This window comes from Centroberyx affinis, unplaced genomic scaffold (assembly GCF_046629955.1).
Source record: "Centroberyx affinis isolate AG114_WGS23_722 - 3 ecotype Tasmania unplaced genomic scaffold, CSIRO-AGI_Caff_v1 ptg002940l_1, whole genome shotgun sequence".
NCBI lineage: Eukaryota > Metazoa > Chordata > Actinopteri > Beryciformes > Berycidae > Centroberyx > Centroberyx affinis.
This window is the reverse complement of record NW_027281057.1, coordinates 70,980-93,962: the sequence shown is the minus strand read 5'-3', so window position 1 is coordinate 93,962 and position 22,983 is coordinate 70,980. Positions and strand designations below refer to the sequence as shown.

The following is a 22,983-nucleotide window of genomic DNA, read 5'->3' as shown; positions in this document are numbered from 1 at the left end:
GTGAACAGCCATGCTCCAGGAAATAGGTAAGTAAGGAAATAGGTAAATGATCAGGACATGAGCGCATGCTGTGACACTACAAAGAAAAGCAATCGAATTCCTGCACCCATCTCATGTGGATCACAAATATACACAAATATACTTGGCCGGGATGAAATGTGCCATTCCATGAAGCATTAGTTTGAGACGAAGACAAGTGATAAAGACAAGTTTGGTAGCTTTTGAGCTGCGTGTTTACTTAAAAACTGATGTTAACTGCCAAGCACGCTGGTCTCAGGAAGCCTAGATCAGCAATAGACAACTGGTGGCTCTTTGTTTTTCATATGAACTACTGTATGTTTGATGAACAGACGTCACAGCAGCTTGGAAAAAAAAAAGCTTTTTCCATGTTGGCTCACTCATTCCCATCTGAATCATATGTTCTTTCTGGGGTCAGTATGACTTAAAGGAATACATACACAAAAAAATCCAACTAGATACTTCCAGATCCCTTCCATTTCAAAACAAGTATACAAGTACCAAGCAATCAAAGGGCCTTGAAATCTAAAGTGACAAATGAGCCAAGTTTCCTTTCCACTGATTTTAAGATGCCACTGTCCCAAATTGTATCACTAGACTACTAATGATTTATTAAACACAATCCAAAGTTTATGAAGGGCAAAGCAAAGGGTGTTTAGAAGCATTATATTTATCCTATGGATAATTTATCAAGCCTCCTCTTAAACCATTAATTCAATTTTCACATCATTTGTTTCTGAGTAATTGTCTCCAGCCTCCTCTAAACAACTGTTTGGACTGCTAGTTTTTGCTTGAGCTTATTCATAAAAGGAGATTGATGCCAATTTCTCTGAAATAAAATATAGGGATGGAAGTTTTCTCATTTCCCTTAAAGGAGGTTTTGGTTGGTGATCAATAGCACAGGCTTCCAAAAGTCCTGCATTTTTCTTTTTAGGACAAGAATTTACTCTCAAATTTGGGGCATTTTGGCCATTTTCTTAAACTATGTGTAATTCACTGTCCAATGCCTCCCTGGTAGTTAAAAATTGACTAGGCGTAGTGGGGATGATGACACCTGGGCTTGGTTACATCTGCATGGGTCAGTTCATGATCCTATTCTTTCACAAAGCTATTTTACAAAAAAAAAAATGAACAAATTAAACAAACAAAAATCTTTTTTTTTTTCATTTTCAGGTGCATTTTAATAATTTCATCATGAAAATATGCCCAGGAAGCCATTAGTCAAACCTTAATTATACTACTTGGGATGTGGATACAACAGTTTGTAGCCTAACAAAATTCTCTGGTTACCAGCCTGTGCATTTTGTAGTTGTAGTTTGGCAAACCATGATTTTCAGTAAGGCCAATATGGAGTATGATTACATACATCCCAGTAAGGCAGAATGTTCTCATCAATTAGTCTAAAACAATTTTGCTGAAAAAAAGGGAGAATGCCAGACAGGGGACACTCATGAGGTGACAGATCATATTGACATCAAGGCTCTTATCAGTCTGGTGAGTGAAGCCGGTGAGCCAGGCTCTATCCGGCCCAGAAGATCCTGCTTCCAGCCAGGCAGGAGGTCAGAGCTGCTGAGCACAAGGTCCTGACCTCAGGAAGCTGGGCGGGCACCAAACACTCTTCTGCTAAACATCAAAAATCCAACCAGCCTGAACAAAGAGGATCAGGCTCAGTGCTGTTTGAACCTATAGGTCAATACTCCCTCTAACTTGATCCAGGGCGATCAAAACAGCAGGATCTGATTCCTCCAGCGCCAAAGGCCACCTCTCTAAGAAGCACAGACAGACAGTGAGAATTTAGGCTGTTCTTCTGTGTGCGTTTGCATATTCAGATGAGGAAAATCAATAAATTACATAATGTTACACTTTTCTCTCTGCTTTTTGTCCATGGTCAAGTCAACTGTGTTAAACTAAAATCATTAAATCCAGTAGAAAGGGATATAACTTAATCTTTCACTACCTGCAGCTGCAAAACCTGAGAAGCTTCCACAGCAAACCAGCAGAATCAAGAAGAGCAAAGCCAAAGAGTAAGAGTCTGTATTAGGCACACATCAGTTAAGAAGAAATGCCCTGTTATTTACAGCCTGCATCTGATTCCCTAAAGAGTCTTTCAGGCTGCTTGGGAGAGACTGAATATCAGCACGTTTATAGCCCTTTTTAGAAAATGAAGAAAGATAATACAAATATCACAGCAAAACTGACTACATTATTATGCACATACTACGAGTCAAAATGATGCCACAAAAAAAATCTATGGTAGCCTAATACAAGATAAACAAATATAGGCTAAAGTACAGTGAGGTCACTAAACTCGCTGTACTCACCTAATATCACACTACATTTCCCAGCATGCATAGCTCAGGCTTGTTGGGCGCGCTCTGCAAAGGAAACTTTGAAAGAAAAATGGCGGATATACAATTGAAAACAGCACAAGACAGGTTTGTATCTTTTTGTTTTTGGAAGTACGACAACAGGATAAACAGTCGAAAAGTTATATGCTTGTGTTGTATTCGATAAATAGAATAAAATAGTTTCAAATCGATTGGTATCTCCGTTTGAGCTTCGCTCTCAAAGCAAATCATGTGTGTGGTCTGCAGACTAGTGTTGTTAGCGAATGTTAACTAGTTGTACGGTTAATGTTATTATATAGCAACACTAATAATATAGCCAAATATTTAGCAGAGCAACGTGTTGTAGCAGTCTGTGTGTAGTAAGTTTACAAAGTTTTCTGATCCATTCACTCTGTCGTTAACAGTCGCGCGTGTGACGCCGTTGCAGATACCCAGGATGAGGTAAAATACACTTACCATCAACTTAACAGCTGATCTGACTCTTATGACCATGCCACAAGTTGATTACTTTATTATTCTTTGTTCAATCTCACTGTATATCAAGGTCAACTCATTGAAACAGAGCCACAAAAGAGCTTCCACAAGCCCCAGCCGAGCAACCCCGAGCAAGTCACCTCGCACCGGCTCCCCACCCTCCACCACACCGATGCCCGATGCAGGGGAGGGAGGTATGGAGACAGGCCGAGAAGAGATGCAGGCAGAAACCTCGGAGGGACTCGTCCCCACTGAAGGACCCTCTGTCAGCTGCAATACACGGAGGAAATCCTGGAGGAGAGCCACCATAGGCCGGCGCTCTCTCCCTGCTCTCCCCAACCCTTATCAGAGTCAGTCGCCTGTCCTTCTGCCTCCTATTTGTCAGTAGTACAGAATAGTGAGGGCATTTATATGTTGTCTGTAGTGTGAATGACAGTGTTTCTGTGTTTCTCTTAGTTCTGTGCAGGAGCATAAGCACGTCCTTGTCACAGCAAGAGAGGCTGGAGAAACTAATGGAGGCTTCAATGAGGGTGAGTTTGTCTGGGCCACATGGATCTTAATCATTTCAACAAAACTGATAATATATGAACAAATAAATACTTTACACTTTTCACCACCTCACTGGAGTTGGCTGTTCTTAGTAAAAAAAAAAAAGGCCATATTTTCATTCATCTTTTTCACTCAGCAGTAAACACTTGGAAAGGGAATAGGTCCAGGAAAACATTCACTGCTTAAACAGTAAACAGGCAAGCTCTCTTTACTGTTGTAAATAGCCTTCCTCCTTGGATCCGGGCAACTCAAACAACTAGTGATTTTTACATTATTATAAATGCATTGTTATAAAATCAAAGTCTAGGATTCAGTGTAATGTTAAACTCCAAACTATAGAGATAAGTGTTGATGTTTTTGTTCAGGAATACATACTAATGAAGTAATGAGTCCCAAATGAGGGAGTCTGCTTCAGCACCTCCAAGTAGATCATGCCTTTTTAAAATGATTATATCTAATGCTGGGCTGTCTTAAGAAAAAAAAAACAGGCCTACAGTTTTGCTTGCTTTCAAATCAATAATTAGAATTTAAAATCACCACATTCATTTACTGTATAAACAGTATTGGAAACTGTGTTGGCAGGATTTACGTTCTTAAAGAGCCTGACCCAGCCCAGAGATCTCAAGTAGCTCTTGGCTGAGATATAGTTCAAATTCAAATTGGTCATAGGTCAAATTTCTGATGGATTTATCTGTCTAATCTCCCCTGCTTTGTTTCTAGTTGGCAGTAGAGAGAACTCAAAATTCGCTGCAGTCAACGCCAAACGCCTCGCTGGAGTCATTTCAAAAACAAGGTTAGTGCTTGTCCAAACTACATTTGATAGGCTTGCATCTATTACATGGTTCATAAAGCTTGTCTTTCAGACTAAAACTGGAAGACGGAAGATGTGGAAGATAAATATTTGGCTTAATTGATTTCTGTCCTTTTCCTTGTCCTAGTTGAGCACATGCAGAAAGAATGGTGCTGTCTGGCCAAAAGCATACGCAGTGAACCACAGTGTCAACAACTCCCCGCTGCTACAGCTAGGTGATGCAGTTGCTGTTTTTCTTTATACACTGCAATGGGTGTCTTGATTGATTTTTTTGTTGTTGCCTCCAAATTGCCCTTTTCTGTTACATTTGTCCTTCTGACTGTTTGGTTTTCGTTCCAGTGACCCTGCAGTGCAGAAATCCATGGAACAGACCCAGAAAGCCATCCACAGGCATGTTTCCTCTTTTTCACCATTATTCACTGGGTGTACATGTTTTTGTTCTTGTTTAAAGTGAGTTGCCGCGCACATAGTCTTTATACAAACCAGACTCCAGACACTTGAAACGATTCAATCAAACTTGGAGTAACCTACCACATGTGCGGTGCTTTTCAGTCTTCACCATTTTGTGTTTCAGGCTCCAGGCAGAGAGTGACTCTTGGGAGGCTTTGTTGAACAAACACCGGAGTAAAGCGAAGGAACTGGCAAAGTGAGCGTGTGTATTGTCATCGAGGGATACGATACTGCTGCTTGTTACAGTGTGTGTGTCAATAACGTATTCTGTGTTTGTCTTGCACAGGAAAGTGGAGCAGGGTCAGGAGAGCGGTGTAACGTTAGACCCCTCCTCTCTGGCCCGGTCTTCACAGCACCAGCTCATACAGAGTAAACCAGACTACCGAAGTCTGCTCTGTAAACAGCAGCCCATACTGCACACTATGGAGATGGTGGTACGTTGGAAATTAGATGAAACTTTAATGATCTTCATGGGGGAAATCATTGGAAATATTGTAGCTTTTATTGAGATCCATTGAAATACTAGAGGTGTTTGAATATTTTGGTTAAGTGCAATGACTCAAATGTGAAAATCTCAAGACAGGCTGCAAGAAAACTCCACATCTCCTGCACTTTATTTCTCAATCACGATCTGTTGCATGATTGTATTTAATCTCTAATTAATATTTTTTTATGTAGATGGACACACAGTGCAAGATGGTTCGAGAGCTTCTGACCATCCAGGAGCATTCACAGTTATTGGTGAAAGAGACCAGTGGCAGATTGGGTATGGAAATATTTCATGTTCGCTATGGAATTATTTCATGGTTTTTCATCAATGAACTGGCAAGTTTAATACACAATCATTCCCCTCCCCCAGCGGCAGAGGAAGGATTCCAGGATCTTTCACCTGACATCATCGGGAATCTGGTGGCGCTTCCTTTATCCTCTGCGACTTCGTAGTCCCTCTGGCCGGAGGCGAGCAAGACCCATCAACTCTCTTAATGGACCGGGCTCTTCATGACACGGAGCTCATTTGTAGTCCTGTCCAGAATTATACATATATTTCTGTTTGTTTTACTGCTCTATGATCTATCTGTACATATTATTTCTGGATTTGACTGTTCTCTTTGGTGTCTTGTGTTACTGTATATAGTAAACCCTAATTTTATCTTTTTAATAACAAAACCCCCTTTCAGTCAGTTTGAGCAGCCGGATTGTTTAGCAGAGAGATCCAGGTAATGCATGTCTTTGACCAGCAGGTGGCAATGCAGCTCTTTTTCCAAAACTGACATGCTCAGTGGATTTTTCAATTCTGCTTTAATTAGTAAAGATTCATCCTGTAAAAACTGGACAATTTAAGATGAGATTTCCAGTCATGGAAAATAAAGGATTTGACAAATGTCTCAGAAAATGTTGGTCCTACAAAACCAGGTTGCTGTTGCCTCTCAAAAGTTCCCATTAACATTTAATTAATATTGTGGAAGCAATTCCCCACCTGCTAGGACCAAACTGATCTGTGGTCCTAAAATAACCAGATATGAATATAATGGGAACTACCAAAGCACATTTTTTATGCTTTCTGAAATGGTTTCACTGCATGCAAATTGCAGTGATGGAGGACACTTTTAAATCCTGTATATGCTTGTGCAGTTTCATCAATGCTTTGTAAATGTCCTCGATAAGAATCCCCTAAGGAGTAGGGGAACCCTGCTTGTATACATGGTCTCTTTTCCAAAAACAGAAGGGTTGCTCATGAAACTTGCTCAGAGGTTACCTGCCTTTTCATTTGGAACTGACTTGTATATGCATAACAGGAAAGCATTAACTGTGAAAAACGTTTTGCTGTGGGTAAAACATGAAGCAGTTTGAATGAAGATGACACTCGCTCTGTAGTTTGCCCATGATTTTCACAGTATGTCCCGTCCTTTTTAACGCTCATTTCCAGTCAGATTTACTCTCTCCTGGTGCTGCATCTATTCCACCTCCTGAGTGTCCCCTGACCATTCAGGAGGAGGCCCCTCCCCCCACAGTGACTCACTCCCATCTCTTGCATTTGGCTGGGTCACTGATGCAGAACGAAGCTTTGACATTGTGCCAGTCAGTCAAAGCTTTGTTCGCTCGCACTCCATCAGTTTAATTCTCTTGGCGCTATTCACTTATTAATGTTTCTACTCATTCTGTTCCTTTGATAATTGCAGCAGGGGGAAATCCTTCTTATTGTAAACATGAAATATGTGAATGACTTTTTTGTGCTCTGCGGTTATGATCCTCAACATGGTGTGTAGTGAGATTTACTCCTGATTGTATTCAAGAGACGAGCGAGGAGAAGGGAAGCGGGGTTATGACCGTGAGAGTTGTGAGTCAGGAAGGATGGTGCGCAGCAGGAGAGATCGATTCTTATTTAGATGAAAATGAGGCTTGATGCTTGTGGGGTGAGAGGAGGGCGTCTTTAGCATCCAAACTAAAATAAGTTACCCAGGAATGCTCTTTAAATGAATCGGCAATGGAAACACGCAACGAAGTTTAAGAAATCACTGAAATTGTCTCCTTATTTTTAAAAAAAAAGGTCTGTTGACAGTGATAGGCAATGACAGTGGGATCAGTTGCTGACACTATAGCACCTTCTCACTGGAAAATTGTTCAACCCCAAGCTGAATTGAGTTGCTGTTTTAAATGTCCTGTCATCTAGGTCAGTGATTCTCAACCTTTTTCACATCAAGGACCCCTAATGTAGTACACATTAGGACCACAGAACCCCATTTGATGAGATTTTGTCTCTCAGACCCAAATCTGAGAATATTTTAATCGTTTGATGTGATTTTGTCCAGAATTCCATGACTATCTGTATTGTAGGTAGAGAGATAACAATGAAACTATGATGAAAATAGTCTTTTCTTCTACATTCTCTAATTGTGTTAACTTCTTAGAAATGAAATAATGGTGAAGTTTAACAATTCATCAATTTGCTGGGTACCCCCTCAAGGACCCCTGGTGGTCCCCAGACCTCATGTTGAGAACCACTAATCTAGGTGACCCCAGGAAACACCTTGTTAGAAGTTATTTTTTAGACTATTTGATTTGGAAGTAATGCACATTTGGATTAAGGTGCCTTGGGTGTGGTGAGAAAGGCTTTAATGTGTTATTTTTGACTGCTATGGTGAAGGTGAGCAGGGGGTCCCAGGCCTTCCTTCAGGTTCCTTGTTTATAGTCTACTGACAAAGAAAGGAAGTGAAAACAGTTTGTTTTTTTGTCTGAAACCTGGATGCCAAACAGTGGATTTTACAAGATTGAAGATTTAGTTGTGGTAGAACTAACCTTTTTTATAGGGCTAAATTCCACTGCACTGTGGTTATTTCAGCCTAAATTGTTGTACTATATGCACATGCAAAGAGCAATTACTGTTTAGGTTTACTGTATTCTCTATTCTTGTTGTCTCTAACTTTAGATTGATTAGCCACAGATTGTAGTAGATGGATGTGTGGAGAGTCAGCATAAACCACTGCCAGTTTGGTCCCACTCCCTCATGCACACCCATCATCTCTTCTCAGTACAGCAGCGCTGGCTGCGGCTCTCCTCCACATCCATTCAGCTGGCCATTCGTCTTGGAAAGCTGTCTCTCTGATCTGAGTGATAAACTACAGCAGAATTGCCCAGTTTGCAAAAAAACGAGGACACTTGTTTTCAATCTGTGCTGTCAACATTTTCATACTGAAAACTGATGGGATGTTTCATTCATTGGGGGTTTAGGACAGAGTGATGGTCTTGGGTTGGACTGTTTTGCTTTGAGTTCTAATATTGCCTCTAAAATTGCCATTATCTGTGTACACATATGCATATCAGTGAATATACTTTTGGACTTATATTGACCAAATCAGTTTCAATATTCAGTTGAAGACTATCATTGTAAAGCAGTAAGTCACTGCAGACTGTCTTAGTAAATCTTCCTTCTCCCATTCAACACACTGATTAATATCACAGTGTTTTATACACTTTGGGTGTGCCCTGTTTGACCCAGTGAGGTTTATATAGTTGGACCCTCACCAGTGGCACCAGCACAGGTTTCCAAGGGGCATCTGTCCAGCTGCAGCAACCACTGACATGGAGCCACAGTCTCCTCTGACCTGCAAGACCTGTGGCTTTAACACCTTGGTTATTACAACATAATAGGCGATTTTCTGGATTTACAACTATGTAGCATGGCATAAGGTCAACTAGCACATTATCCCAGCCCTTCAGAATACCTCTGTAACAGTGTTGTTTTAAGAATTAATTTCACATTTTACTTTGTTTTGAAACGTGTTCTATTATGCTGCTGAACTCTAACATGTAAATTACATCGGTTCATAGGCTACACTTTTTCATTCATATTAAGAAAAATGGGTGCGTCGCATATATAACATTCAACATTTGAACGTAATTATGATAGTGGTCAACCAATGTTGGTGACGTAGAGGGCTCTAGCTAGCAATAAAGGCCGTGCACCCACAAAAAAAGGCCGTGCACGAGGAAAATCTTGGATATGTGAGCTGAGGTAACAGCTATTCAGTTATAGAGGATGGAAAGCTCTTCATGTCCAACATCATTGCGAAATAAAATTCACATTTTCTATGTTGCTGGCCATATTACACCAGCTAACATAGCTGAGTATCTGAATAAATTAGCTCTCGTTTTCTACAGTAGACTAGCCTACTGATTAGCCTACACGCAAGCTCACGCTCTCTGGTGTTCAATGGGTAACGCACACCGCTCGCGCAGCCCAGAACATCCTACACACACTCACGCTCCCCTCGCGACAACAACAATGGCAAACCCTGGTCTGTTTTGATAGACGATATCTGACTGGAGCTGGACAGTCCGACAGCTTACTCGGTGTCCACACGACACGTCTAGTGCTTTTTGGGACTGACGTGTTTTATTTTAACGCAAAAGTGTTTGCACGTTATTTTTACGTTTCTTCGAAAATGTGCGAGGCGCTGTCCGCCAGCTCACACAGTCTGTGCATGTGTGGCTAGCTGAGCTCGTCACTGCTGCTTTTTTGCTGGGCTACAGCTACTAGCTGCTTTTCACTCGGTAGTTAGCTAGCATTAGCTTGGCCGCGTTTATTGACTTGAGAATAAGTAAAAACACAGGCGGATGTAGAGCGTGTTTTTTTACTATCGTTTTTTGACAACAGCGGGTAACTACTTGCTAATCTTAGCTATCGGGTAAATTAAGAAGTGGTGTATGATTTGTCGTAGAAAATACTTTGCTGGCTAGCTAACTGGCTAGCTATTTGTGTGTATTCTTCGACTGAGGAAAACGGCGAGTTTTCTTTGAAAGTATGGATGACCAGACCAGGATGCTGACGGGTCTCGCCGGACTCGGTGGACTATCACAAGCCGATGTGGGTGACCCAGACTCGGTCAGGAAACAGCAGTCACTCGGTCAACCTCAACAAGACATAGGGGATATCCTACAGCAAATAATGGCCATCACCGACGAAAGCCTGGACGAAGCACAGGCCAGGTAAGACAGGCGAAAGACTGAGAAAATGCCGATATTTTCCACACAGGCTAGCTAGGCTAAAATATGCTGGATGTCTTTCTTATTTTCTGCTTAATAGTCGAAGAGTTTCACATTCATGTGCGGTAATGCACAGTGGTAACATTAAGGTAACTTCACATGTTAGTGTATCGAATTAGCTGCTAAAACAATAAATTAACTTGTAGGGTAACTTGTACACGCAAATTGCAGTGCTGTTTGCAGTAGTTTGAAAACATGCTCCTTTGCTTGTTTCTTTGTTGTCGGAAGTTCGCACTTTATTGCAAACCCTAACCCTGTAGTTTATAAACACACTCTCCTGGCTAAATATGGGGATAATAGTTAAGATTTCTCCATACAATGCTCACTGAAGGTAAAAAGTGCTGACCCCTTACCCGCTATGATAATGATAGCCTTATAAAATCGACCTAACCCCTTTATCTAGCACATGTTGTCTTTGCTTTACATTGAATATACTTTGTGCTCGGTTTCGCAAAATACTATTTGCCCCGCGCATCCTCGGGCTACATTAGTTGTAATATTTTATGGCCTTTAGTACCCCATGCATCTCAAAGATGCATCTTAGATATTTCAGGAGACTTTCAATTATGGCTACATTGGTTCATAGGTCACTATAACGTGAGCGACTCAGATTCTCTTTAGGTTTTAATATGTGACAATCCATCAAAACTTTGAGTAAACCAACAACATACAAAAGGCTCTCTGTTTGTTTTGCTAGTTGTTGGAGGCAGCCCATCTAAGCGAAATGCGGTCTGGTCATGCTACCAAAGCTTTGATATGTTGCTAAACAGAATATGCCTAATTAGGTCTACCTGCGTCTAATAAAATCTAGGCTACAGCAAAGTACCTAATTGCGTGGATGATGTGTTGGCTATCTTAAATGCCTTTCTACATCTAATGAGTGCTTTTGTCGATAACGTTTGTCATTGAAATGCAAATTAGTAGATAATTTAAGATAGTGATTGTTGAATGGCCTCAAATGATGTCGGGCCAGTACTGCCCGTGATGACAGCAATCTTTCATTCATATGACTCTTCACTTATGTTTGCACAAGAGGTATGTTTACATATCATGATTGTCGAGAGTATGCATAGCAATATGCCAATGACACGCATTCATTTGCCATGTGGCTCGAAGGAGCATAAGGTCAGCTTAAGTTGAGGCGTTAGTATTTTAACAATAGACAAGCGTCCACTGCAAGACTGTGGCCACAGTGTGATGTGTCATTAGCTAGTGATTTTCCACCCAACATTTGACCACCTGGTTCTCTTAATTAATTCACTCCTCTTTCACTCCCTCCCTCCCTGGTGTTCATCCTTTTCATTGTGTGCTGGGTGCAATCAATTCTCCTATAATGTGTACGCGAGTGCAGCTGTCCGCAAATCGAGTTTCTATTAATGAGATGGTGGTGGTGAGGGGGAGGGATGATGCTATACCAGCAGCTTATGAACACTGGGATATTACCTTTTTTCAGAACAAGTTTGAGGACTTAATAGCTCATCCTAATCATCGGAGTGAAACATTTTGCTTGGCATTATTCTGTGTAGACATCTAATTTTCTTTAGTTTTTCTCTGAATATTATTATTGTTATCAGTAGTATTATATTATTATTATTATTATTTGCCTATTCTGGGTTTTGACTTTTGTCACTAGCCCTTTGTATCATTCTGATTTGTGATGACCATTTATACAACAAAGCCTAGTTGTTATACTAAGGTGAATCAGATAATGTGAATTCCACTTTTTTGTGGATTTAAAAAAAAAACAGTGCTTGTCTAAGGAACTGTTTACTTGGCTAGAATAGAAGTGGCCTATTAGTAGATTTTAAAAGGCTGTGCTGAAAAACTAATTAAAGATAAAGGTGTGGCTGCTTCGGAAGTGCCAAAGATTGCTTTGCTCTAGGCTGGTAGAGATGTGTATTGATCTAAACTCCCACTCAGAGCATGTCTCCTCCATACCATATGTGTGGAGGACTAATTCGTAGGAGAATGCAGCCTATTGTAGTTCAGAGAACTAGATAGAGATTATATAGCATGCACAGCACAAATTCTTAATGCATTCATGTACATATGTACATCATCAATAAAGGTGATTCTAATGATGAAATATTCGGCCTTTGAACAGTTGTTGTTTACCGTTAGCTGATAGAGTAGCTTGAACTTACTGTACCAGCATCTGGCTGGTGCTAATTTCCTTCTTGGGTTTACTCCAGGTAAAAGGCAAAAACTCGAGCAGACTTCAGTACTAAAGCAGCCTATGTGTACAAAATAGGTCTGCTAATATGGACTTGCAGCACTGCCGCAGCTGGAATTACTTCTAATGCACAGCCCTCATCAACATCATTCTTTACCCCAATCAAGTTTGCCATGTACAGAATTATCTTCCCCTTAGTAATGATCAACAAATGAACGTGTGAGGTGGCTCACACAGGAGCGTGGCGCTCTTGTCGCGTAGGGTGGCAGTGTGTTGGGATGGGGAGTGGTCAGGGCAGCACAGGAACCTGGTGTTGCAGAGTACACTACCTGCACACCACCCCGCCCTCATCCTCTCACCCTGTCGCCATATGTTCAGATGCTGGCCAGAGGAGTCGCCGGCGCATTGGGGTGGATCAGACGACCCCACAGAGGGAGGGGGAGCAGGGGGGGGCACGGCAGGGGGTGGCCTGCCACTCAACTTCCAGCACAGGTCAGTACAGGACCGCATGAGCACCCCCTTCTCCCCCTCCTGCTCATACCCTCCATGTTGAAGGCAACCCCCCCAACTCAAATCCAGCAGTGACAAAATGAAACTGATATATAGGTGGACATAATTACATACTCACTCTAGACGCTTACTCTTTACACCAAACTGCCTTGCTATCTTCATAGAAACATAGGTACACTTCGTTGGCATACAGGCGTAACATTCGTCTGGTGCTGGTCCCCATAGTCATCACATAGTGTAGTAGACATTCACAACTGGAATTGGTGTTGAGGTCAGGTGTAGCCAAATCATATTCATCTGTGGTTGTTTTAAATGTGCCCTTGGTGATGTCTTTTTGGAAAAGGAATGCCTGATTTTGGGACGATCTTCAAGTTTTTTCTTTGTGTTTCATCTTTTCCAATTCGTGCTCATCATTGTTAGAGGCAGAGGCCTCATGCTGGTTTTGTTTTTCCATGTAAACTTGAATTGTATGTTGCACATCAGTAATGTTTTTTTTTCCAATCACTGATTAAAATTGTAATAAATAACATAAAATTTTCTGTTTTTGCTCTAGATGATGGCTGTTGTGATTTGTAAAAGACTGAATATCTCCATAGAATACCTGCTAGTGCCTTGCTTGTGTAAACTACAGGATCTGAAAAACAAGTGATCAGAAATACACGAGTTATAGATGTTTTTGTCATATGTGTCTTTTATATGTGTTTGGATGCAAGTTAAAACATATATTTAAACTTAAGAAATGCAGTTCCATATACGTTCTTCTGCCAAAGTACTCCTTTTTGTGATGTTAATGTTTTTGTACTGTCAGTGTTTAGTAGTTAACACTACGCTCAGTAGTGGCATGCCAGTCAGGGTCATTCTAGGATCAGGCTTTTGCTTCAGTAGTCCAGTCTTACTGTGTTTAAGACAAAGGGGTAAGCTGTGTGCGCGTGTATTCATATGCATTTCTGTTTCTCAGATATGATTTGATTTGTTTACATTGAACGGTAGGCGTTTTGCTTGTTCTCCTTTTTAATTACTATTATACTGTATGGCAATCCTAATTGTCTTTATCAATTCACCATCTACTTTCATAGAACATGTCTTTCTGTAAGAGGTAGAAATTAGATTTCCATGTATTAACTGTGAAATCAGGTGCACAATAATGGTGATCTTGAGGTTTGACATCATTGCCTATCCCACAGTGCAAAGCATCCAAATGACAACATTACTCTTGCTAGTTGAGACACATTAGGGATGCTTGTGCACTGACAAAGGCGTCTGGCTACTGAAAATGCCTTTAAACAGCATGGCTCTGTCATTCTGTGTTGCACTACACTCTTGAAAATGCTGTATCCTAATACATACAATACCTCTACCTGTTTTTATGGGGGAGGACATGGAGCGACTTGAGATAGAGGTCTGTTTATTGTAATCCCCCTCGCCTCTCTTTTATTCCCTCCTCTCTTACAGGAAGCATGCCCTGAACTGTCACAGAATGAAGCCAGCCCTCTTCAGCGTTCTCTGTGAGATCAAAGAGAAGACGGGTGAGTCTCTACTTCACTTGGTCTCTTTATATTCTCAGTCTGTTCAGGTTGTATCCCAGTGTTTAGATGTAGTGTATCGGTGGCTCCTTTGCTCCGATAATTGTTTCCCTGGCACTAAGTTGATCTTTTATTGGCCACACAGAGAACTCTATTGACATTCTATTGATCCTATAGGTTGTAGCGCTGATTTAGCTGCAGGGGTTTGAAAATATAGCATTGGTTCAAGCTTATCCCATCCATTCCTGTTTGTAGTTTAACCTATGTTTGGCCTCTGTCCAGACTTCATGCTGACCGCCGAAACTAATCTTATTGGGCTAGTCCCTTGGAAACACTAGTCAGACTAGTTGAAAGACCAAGACCAACTCTGTGTTCATATAGTAACTTTTCAAATCGTACTTGTGATTTCCATTTGGACATGGAATAGCAGAATGGGGGAAAAATTGTCTGCTGGGTGTTATAGTTTTGCATTCTGGTCAATTTCCATCTCAAATTATTTAATTTTAATGTGACAAAATTCTTGAACTGTGGGGGGAAACCCAGCCCACAGATTAATGTCACAACATCAGGCACATACATCACTAGATTAAGACGGGGGAATGTAGACCTGAAGCTACCATATCCAAACTATTACTTCAAGAACTGAAACTTGATCCTGACAGTAAGTTCATGCACAGCTAGTTGACAGCCGGCACATATGGAAAACTCCACAGGGGTTATTGCTATGTAGTATAAACTGTTATGCTACTTCAGTACAAAGGGATGTGTTTTTTTTACACATTGTTAAACAACCCTACACCAGTGTGGGGTAATTGTGTATTGGGAATAAATTACTATGCATATCAATGCAATACCGTCATCCAAACATTACATGCAGAGCAAATTGAAAATGACAATTCTGACCTTGTCTTAACAAATAATGCTCTATTCCAAATACACAAGACCTGATGTAAATGATTGCTTATGTAATTATTTCGTATTTGCACTTACTCAGAAGCCTACTCGAAGTAAACTAGCTGCTTATTCCCATCTTGTTAGCTATTCCAGTCAGCTAGCTGACAGATTCTAGTATGGTTCAAAGGAGGAGGGCAGGAGTAGATGGCAGATTGATGGTTATGGTAGTGTGAATGGGGCGGGTTTTTGAATCCTCTCCCTCTGTCTCTCTCTCTCTCTTTATGTCTTTCTCTCTGTCTATTTCTCTATGTATCTCGTTACAGCAAATCTCTCCTGTTCAAATACAATTTGAAAATGCTGCACTGCTGCCTGTTGTGGCCCTCTGTCAATAATGTATTATTGCTCTCCAGTGATTGGAGGAAAGTAAAGGCTAGGCTTGAGTGAGTGGGGCAGGGTACACTGTTTCCCAGGCAACCAGTGGTCTTATTTACCCTAATGCCATTCACTTTGATTTTCACATTTAGTCTCCCAGCAAACTAGAGAGAGGGTCTGTGAGTGTGTATAGCTACAGTGAGCTGAGTGGAAAAACAGACAAGGTGTGGTGAACAGTATGTAGAGGTAAACACTGGGGTATGCTTCAGTTGAATATGCCAAACATAAAGGCAGTGTGTGGAGATCTGTGGCTTTGCCTGTACTCTGCTGGCCATCTGCCACGTAATGCCCTCGTAACTGCACTGTGTACCTGCTTTGGCATTTCTCTGCTACCCCAGCGGACCCCCTGCAGGCTCCATTATGTGCCTCTGGAATGTGAATTGACTTCTCCAGCGCAGCTTGTGGAAGACCCAATCAGTAGTCCTCTAGTATCTCCACAGATTTTCTGCAGTCTTTTCACTAACAAACACGCACTTGTAGGCACACCCACGCACTCTCACTCTCTCTCTCTCTCTCACTCTCTCTCACACACACACACACACACACACTGCACAGGGATAAAAGCAAACTCGGTCTTGGGTCTACTCCTGCTGCTTCGGTCTTGTCCTCTCCCCCTCCCTCCCTTTGCCTCGCTCCCATTCTTGAAAGAGAAGACTTGCTCTGAACTCAGGGCTTTGATATGGTAATGTAATGGTGGTGGTGGAGGAGGGGAGGTGGGGAGTGGGGGAGGGGAGGTGAATTCCTCTGAGTGCTGCAGTTGGTTAGATTGTTTTCATTGTAAAGGAAATGTTCTGCGCAAATGCCAGTACCCCCCCCCTCACACACACACACACACACACACACACACACACTCCTCCTCCACTACAGTGCCTCTGTTGTCCTGAGCTCTCACATTAAACATAACCTTCATCTGTGTGAAATTTGATTTTTTTGTGTTAATTCTTTGTTAAGGATTCGCTCCGAAAAAAGACATTACAGCACTTGGAGAGAAACGGGAAATGATCAAAGTTGAAGAGACAGTGGCTTTGCTTCGACTCAGTTCTGTTCCCCCTCGCTCTCATGGGTATTTGCTGTAAAAATAGCTCTTGGTGCAATGGGACAGCTTATGCCAAAATCTCTCGCAAGCCACTGCAGTTCCTCTCAGAAGTTTTTCATTTAGTTTGGTTTTGTTTGAGGTATTCCTCCTTTACTTTTATGCATTTCCCATGCTTGACAAATTACTATGCTGAATGTGTCACTCACTCTTCTTCTGTCATCCAGCTCAAGTCCCTCTTTTTGAAGCCTGAACATGTTCAGTTGTTTATTTTTGGACAGTTTTCCAGATGAAATAATAGCTACAATATGCAACTTTTTGCTTTGAGGCAGCAAAGTGTATTGCAAGTCCTGCCCTCCTCCATCTCAGTTGGGCAAGTTCACGCCCTAACACTTTTCACTCATGTTGAAAAGCTGTCTGATGAACTCTGTGGGCTGTGTAGAAAATTGAACAAACTGGCTAGCATCCTACGTGTCTAGCAGTATACAAGCCAGCTGTGTGTTGTTTCTCAGCCCTTTCATCTTCTTCAGATGGCGCCAGTGTGGAAAAGCAATGCTTATGTTGACCCATGTTTTTGAACGTCTTGTCTGCCGCATGTTTAGTTTCGCTTTACTTTGTTCTCTTACTGCTGTGTGCCATTGTTGGCGTTCTGTGATCTCCCTGTGTTATGGCCACTGGCCTCACCTTGATGGCCACAACCAGGCTCACCTTTGGCTGTGCTCATACAACACACCCACAAAAACACACTCACAGCAAATTTTATACATCCCAAAACATCCCAACCATCACTGAAAAGCCAGTTTCAGGCAAACGGGGGGGGATTTAGGCATGTACACACAAGGTCACAGACAGTCTGATAATGTCTAATATGTATCGTATTAATTTTTTATTATTTTAATGTGAAAAAAGTTGCATATTGCAGCTTTAAGTTTAAGAAAGAACTGGAATGATAGAACATTTGCCCACAAATACACCTCATTATTTTTGACAGATTTCATACCAGGGCTTTGTGGAATCAAGTTCACTTTCTTGGCCAGGTGGCAATGTAAACCTTTTTTTAGCTTTAAGTTAAAAATAATATAATTAGGCTGCTAAATAATAAGAACATAACATTATCTTTACATCCTGTAATGTGGATCATCAGTTTGGGGTAAAACATAGGTAGAAAACCACTCAGCTAAAGAATTCAGGTTTGATTTTAATGTTCCAAATCAGTAATCATAAAACAAGTAGTCGAGTTCTGTTTGGCTCATTCACATTCAAAGCTCTTATTAAATACCTGATAAAGGCAAACCTTTGACCGCATAAAGGTTAACTTAAATGTTAATGCGCTAACTGAAAATCACTGCTCATGTGATATGCACCACTCATATGGAACATACAGTATGTGTTGCTCAGCAACCATGACCTGGAGCCAGTAACACAGCCAGTAAGTTAACTTTGGGCCAATGGCTTGGTCAGTCAGGTGCCCAGTTGTGCCAGTGCCCCAGAAATGTGTCTGGTGTCTTTGCCTCTCTGCTCTGTCACTGGCCCACTCTCCTCTCTGTTGTGCTTCTTCTGACCAATCAGACCGGACGCCACCTCAGAGTTACTCAGAGTTTTGTGGAGCAGAAACGGTGCTGGGAACTTCAAATTCCAAAGCAAAAAGAAAAAGGTGTTTCTGTCATTGTAGAGGTGATCATTTCCTTGCCTGGAAAATTGTGAATGAGTCCCGTAGTGTTTGTACCGTTTGTCGTCTATCTGAGTAAGGTGGATCAAGCCGGCTGATTTTTCAAGGCACTAACAATTACTGCAAACACACAGTCGATGCCCACGATAAGAGCCGGCAGCACTTGGCTAGTATGTTGGCAAAGCGGCTAGCTGACAACCCCTCATCAGATCCCATTAATATAATGACAAGACAGATGAAGGGTCAGACTTGCCAGCCGCATGAATTTCCCCTCTGGTCTGTTTTTCAGTGTTACTGCTGGTTACATATACAGGGAAGCTACTCCCAGTTGGTTGCGATAGCTCATCCATGGAAAAGTGTAAAAAAGGCCAATTTAAACTATTCAATTTTACAAAGTTCTAACAATTCATACATTTCTAATTTATTCACAATTATTTGCTTTTTTTTTTTTTCTTTTTCAATCATTAATCAATATCATACATTTTATCGTAATTAATTATTATGAAATATGTGTGTATTTTCATCTTTACCTGCTGGCCAGTATTCTAATTGCTCCTACTATATTTTCACTGATGTACTGGCCCAACTGGGCAAATGGAAAAACCTATTAATGTTGAACCCTTACATTGTTTAGCTACTGTTCAAGAGCGAATTCTTTTGTTTGGCAGAATAATTACAATTACTATTATTATTGAACTATTGATCAAGAATTTTATTGAACATTTGTGTTCTTTTTTTAATACAATCATGGTGTTTTACTGCCATTTTTATAAAAGCAATAAGCCACTCAACATTGTGCTTAACAGTGATTTTAGAGCGGCCTTTGTTAGGAATGATGCAAAAGGGCTAATTGGTTAAATATTCCCTTATCTGCATTTCCATCCTTTCCAGATGGTTCTGTAGGGGGCTGCGTATCAGTGTGACATCACAGGAGCTGGGGTGACGCTTCTTTCTCATTTAATGTTTGCGTTCACTGCTGTCTATAAACAATCTGATATAGGCTGAATGGTCCTAGGACAGAGGAATAACATCCCAAAGCTTCAATTCAGTGGTATTCCCCTTTAATCCTTCAACAACGTAGTCCTAATTACAATTCAGCAACCAAATGGGCCCAATTACATGTTAATTGAATTACAGCATTATTGTAGCTGTAAAAATACAAAAAAACAACACTGCTGGGAGTAACACACAGCTGTCATTTGTTTATTCAAAGTTAGCAGAAACCCGTAACATGTCAAGTCCCTTAGAAATCTCATTTTCATTTTTAAACCCATCATTTCAGAGGCCATGTGTGAATTTCAACAGCAAAAAAAAACAAAAAAAAAACTTGATGGTGCTTACTTAATTGTTAAAGCTCAAATGTTGTTGGGAGCCAATCCTCCCAATCCTCACATTATTGACTTAGATGTTTTCCTGGCTCCTGACTTTGATAGAGTACAGCACCTGAAGTCCAGTGAATCACAAGCCTCATTAAAGCAGTTTAATTATTATTCGTTTTCAAAGAGCTTAATTTGGAACGTAGCCATAAAATTTATGAGTTGTTGGAAACCTAAGTCTTTTATTATATTTTTACGAGGGGGAGCCTGCACTGCCTTTTAACCCAAGAGCAGTAAGAAGTTTCAGAAAATAAAAATAGTTTGATTACCATTTGTGGCAGACAGACTGAAGACACAGGTCTGGTAGCTTCAGTTGGGTCACATAACGACCAGTACGGTCTAAAATGAGAGTAAGCCGTCCACCACTATCCAGTCACACCCAAAGCTTCATATCATTAAAGTTCTTACGTGTCCCTTTCATATTTACACTCACTCTGTATGCAGTGGAGCTGGATTATCTCATTGCTTTTGCAGGAATCTCTGTTGTGGTTTGTGGTGTCCTGCCACTCAATCGGTTTTTCTCCCCTGCTCCTTTGCAGAAGAGAATGAAAAAAGATAGAGAGAGAGTGTGTGTGTGTGTGGTGGGGGGCGGATGGGAGGAGGGGTGGGGGGTGCACTGAGTGATAGAGGGAGATTGATGAGGCAGTAAGAGCAGCAGTAATTACTCGGTGTCCATTCCCCAAGCCAGATTGGCAGACGGCTAATATCACACAGACCCCTGGCCCTGACAGACACCACCACCACCCCCCACACACCCCCACCCCCAACGCAAGCCTTCAAACTGGGGAGGCACAGCACCCCAACCCCTCAGCCTAGGCCTAATGGTGTGTGGGCCGACTGATTTCCCCATGTGGTAGTATTCCTGTAGGAATTGGGCCTCTGTATATTGAAGAGGGAAGCGGCTGTCTGGAGTGGGTTTTGGGATTGGAAAAGCTCTGTGGAATTGTTCATCTTAACACTGCAGTATGATTTTGGCTGTGATTCACTAAGGGCTGTGATTGGGTCGTGATCTGTCAATACTTGAGAGAGAACAGTGTGGCTGGATATTGGTGTTTTTAATAGTTGACGGCACTATGTGGGATGGCAATCTTGTGGCTTGCACCGGCTACACTTGTTCCTGTCATTTATAACCAGGAACAAGTAATCAGGACACACTGAGTGACCCATCAGTGCTGGTCCAGGATCACCCACAAGGCTGTGGGTGTCCAGGGCCGACTCCTACCTCTTCATCTCATCTGCCCTCCCTCTCAGCATGTCTCTGCCTCTCACACTGCTTTGAGGCTTGCTTTTAAAGGAAGCCGCACGTCTCTTTAATTAAAGATATGTAAATGTGGCCTCAGCTGGATTGCATTAGCTTGGTGGTGGTGGGGTGGGAGAGTGTCGGAGCCCGGCTCCTAATCCTGACTAATTAAGGATTAATTACAATTGATGGGAGCCTTCCACCCCTCTGTAGTACTGCACATCGCAGTCCCAGACAGTATGTTTGTATATTTCACACCATGTCATAAATGCAGGGGAGAGATGGAGACATCAGGGCGGGTGGGGAGGGGGGCGTACACCAGCCACCCCAGGATTAGGAGTATGTTTTGGGTTATTGCGGATGCTGGGGACCCCACTCTCCTTCTAAGATCCTGGAGCTCTTTGTCGGGGAGTGAGTCTAGATGGATGACACTTGGATTGATGTGTTAGGGCTGTATGCTAATCTAGAATAAGTTGTCTGCCTCACGCAAAGGTGTGAACACACATACAACAAACACTTCCCTGTCACTAGCCGTGTCCAGGGTGTCTGTTTTACATGGGCTCTGCTATGTATGTATGAGTTAGCTAAGCCAATTAAGGATGCTCTCCCACACTTCCACTGGCAGAATCTTATCCTCACTTGCCACACACTGCATAGGCACAGAGTGATTTTATTCCTTACTTAGTTGGAACATTGGACTTGTGCGGACTAACCATGTAGCCTCAGCTCTCTCCGGCACCATCTGACTGTGTCATAATGCTTGTTCACTTGTTATAAATGGGCACTGCTCTTCTGATCTATCGCTTAATTGCCACCTAATTTGCATAACAGTGCAAATTAACGACCTCTCAAATGAGCGTTCATTTTTCACAAAGTCTTTAGGAGCTCCTTAAGAGTCGGTGCTAATGAGCACAGGAGGCAGCTGGCCTGATGAGAGTTGACTGGGGGAAGATTCTAGCGGTGCTATAACAAGCCTCCTGCTTGGGTCCTCTTCGTCATCCTCCTCTTCCTCCTGTGACATTTCATGCTTCCTCCATGCCTCCATCTTGCTCTGTGTCTACTACTGTACTGAACATGGGGATATTGTCTTAAATAAATTCGACCACAGGGATTCTACTATGCATGATATTCTCTGTAACACTTTTTTGTCTCAGCCCTCGTGTCATTTTCACACTAAACTAGGATCTAGAAAAAGATTTTAAATTGCCCTGAGAACGTGGGCGTCTCTCAGAGATATTATAGTTATGGGATTCACGTTAGTTTTCATTTTTTGTGTTTTTATTTTCAGTTTCAGTTTGATTAGAGTCACTTGGTTCACAGATGGTGTTTTATACTTTAACTTCAATTTCTACTTTTGAAAAGATATTTGTTTCAGTTTAAGTATATTTCTGGTCAAGTATACGTGAATAATGTAAGGAACACAAATGGATACCTTCATAGAATCCGTCCAAAATAGCAATTTGATGAGTCTAGTGTTAAAAATGACATGGACAAAACTAAGTTAAGGAATCAGCCTGTGATAATCATAGTCACATATGCATCAATTTACTGATCATAAAGGTGGGTCATCATTTGTTTCTGACTAGTTATATATTGACCCCATTTTTATTGAGCACGTTATAACTTCAGTTAATTTTGGGAGTAGAGATTATAGTTTCAGTTTAGTGCAGTCTCTATTTTCATACTTAAGTTTTACTTTATTTGTTGATTCATTTTTTTTCACCCAGAGTTTTAATCTTAGTTGTAACTATTATAAAAGCTGTTACAGAGAATATAACTGATAACTGGCAGAAACTATGCACCTTAATAAAAAGAGATCGTAATTTTTTTTTTTTAGGTATTAACAGGAGACTCCTAGAGTTTTAGGGGTGTGGATGAACTGACAAAACAGAAATGTACTGTAGTGTGTTGTGAGTGTGCTGTAATATACAATAACCTA

The 22,983-nt window shown here is 41.4% G+C and overlaps 2 protein-coding genes across 6 annotated transcripts in view; both read left to right on the top strand.

Moving 5' to 3' along the window:
* Window positions 1-2,413: 2,413 nt before the first annotated feature.
* On the top strand, window positions 2,414-6,145 carry LOC139658647 (kinetochore-associated protein DSN1 homolog). Its single transcript, XM_071536791.1, has 11 exons — window positions 2,414-2,453; window positions 2,771-2,807; window positions 2,911-3,190; window positions 3,297-3,370; window positions 4,110-4,182; window positions 4,328-4,415; window positions 4,540-4,590; window positions 4,775-4,846; window positions 4,937-5,084; window positions 5,329-5,416; window positions 5,510-6,145. Exons 1-11 carry the CDS (start codon window positions 2,419-2,421, stop codon window positions 5,590-5,592), a joined length of 1,029 nt encoding a protein of 342 aa, XP_071392892.1. The 5' UTR covers window positions 2,414-2,418; the 3' UTR covers window positions 5,593-6,145.
* Window positions 6,146-9,434: 3,289 nt separating this feature from the next.
* Window positions 9,435-22,983, top strand: part of pbx4 (pre-B-cell leukemia transcription factor 4) — a 28,310-nt gene continuing 14,761 nt past the window's right edge. For 3 of the 5 annotated variants that reach the window (XM_071536786.1, XM_071536783.1, XM_071536784.1), the window contains exons 1-2: window positions 9,435-10,137; window positions 14,330-14,403. In XM_071536786.1, the coding sequence (XP_071392887.1) occupies window positions 9,953-10,137; window positions 14,330-14,403 (259 nt within the window). In that variant the 5' untranslated portion in view covers window positions 9,435-9,952. Of the gene's footprint in view, window positions 10,138-12,745; window positions 12,860-14,329; window positions 14,404-22,983 lie in introns of all 5 variants that reach the window. The other 2 variants (XM_071536785.1, XM_071536782.1) reach the window with 1 other exon arrangement.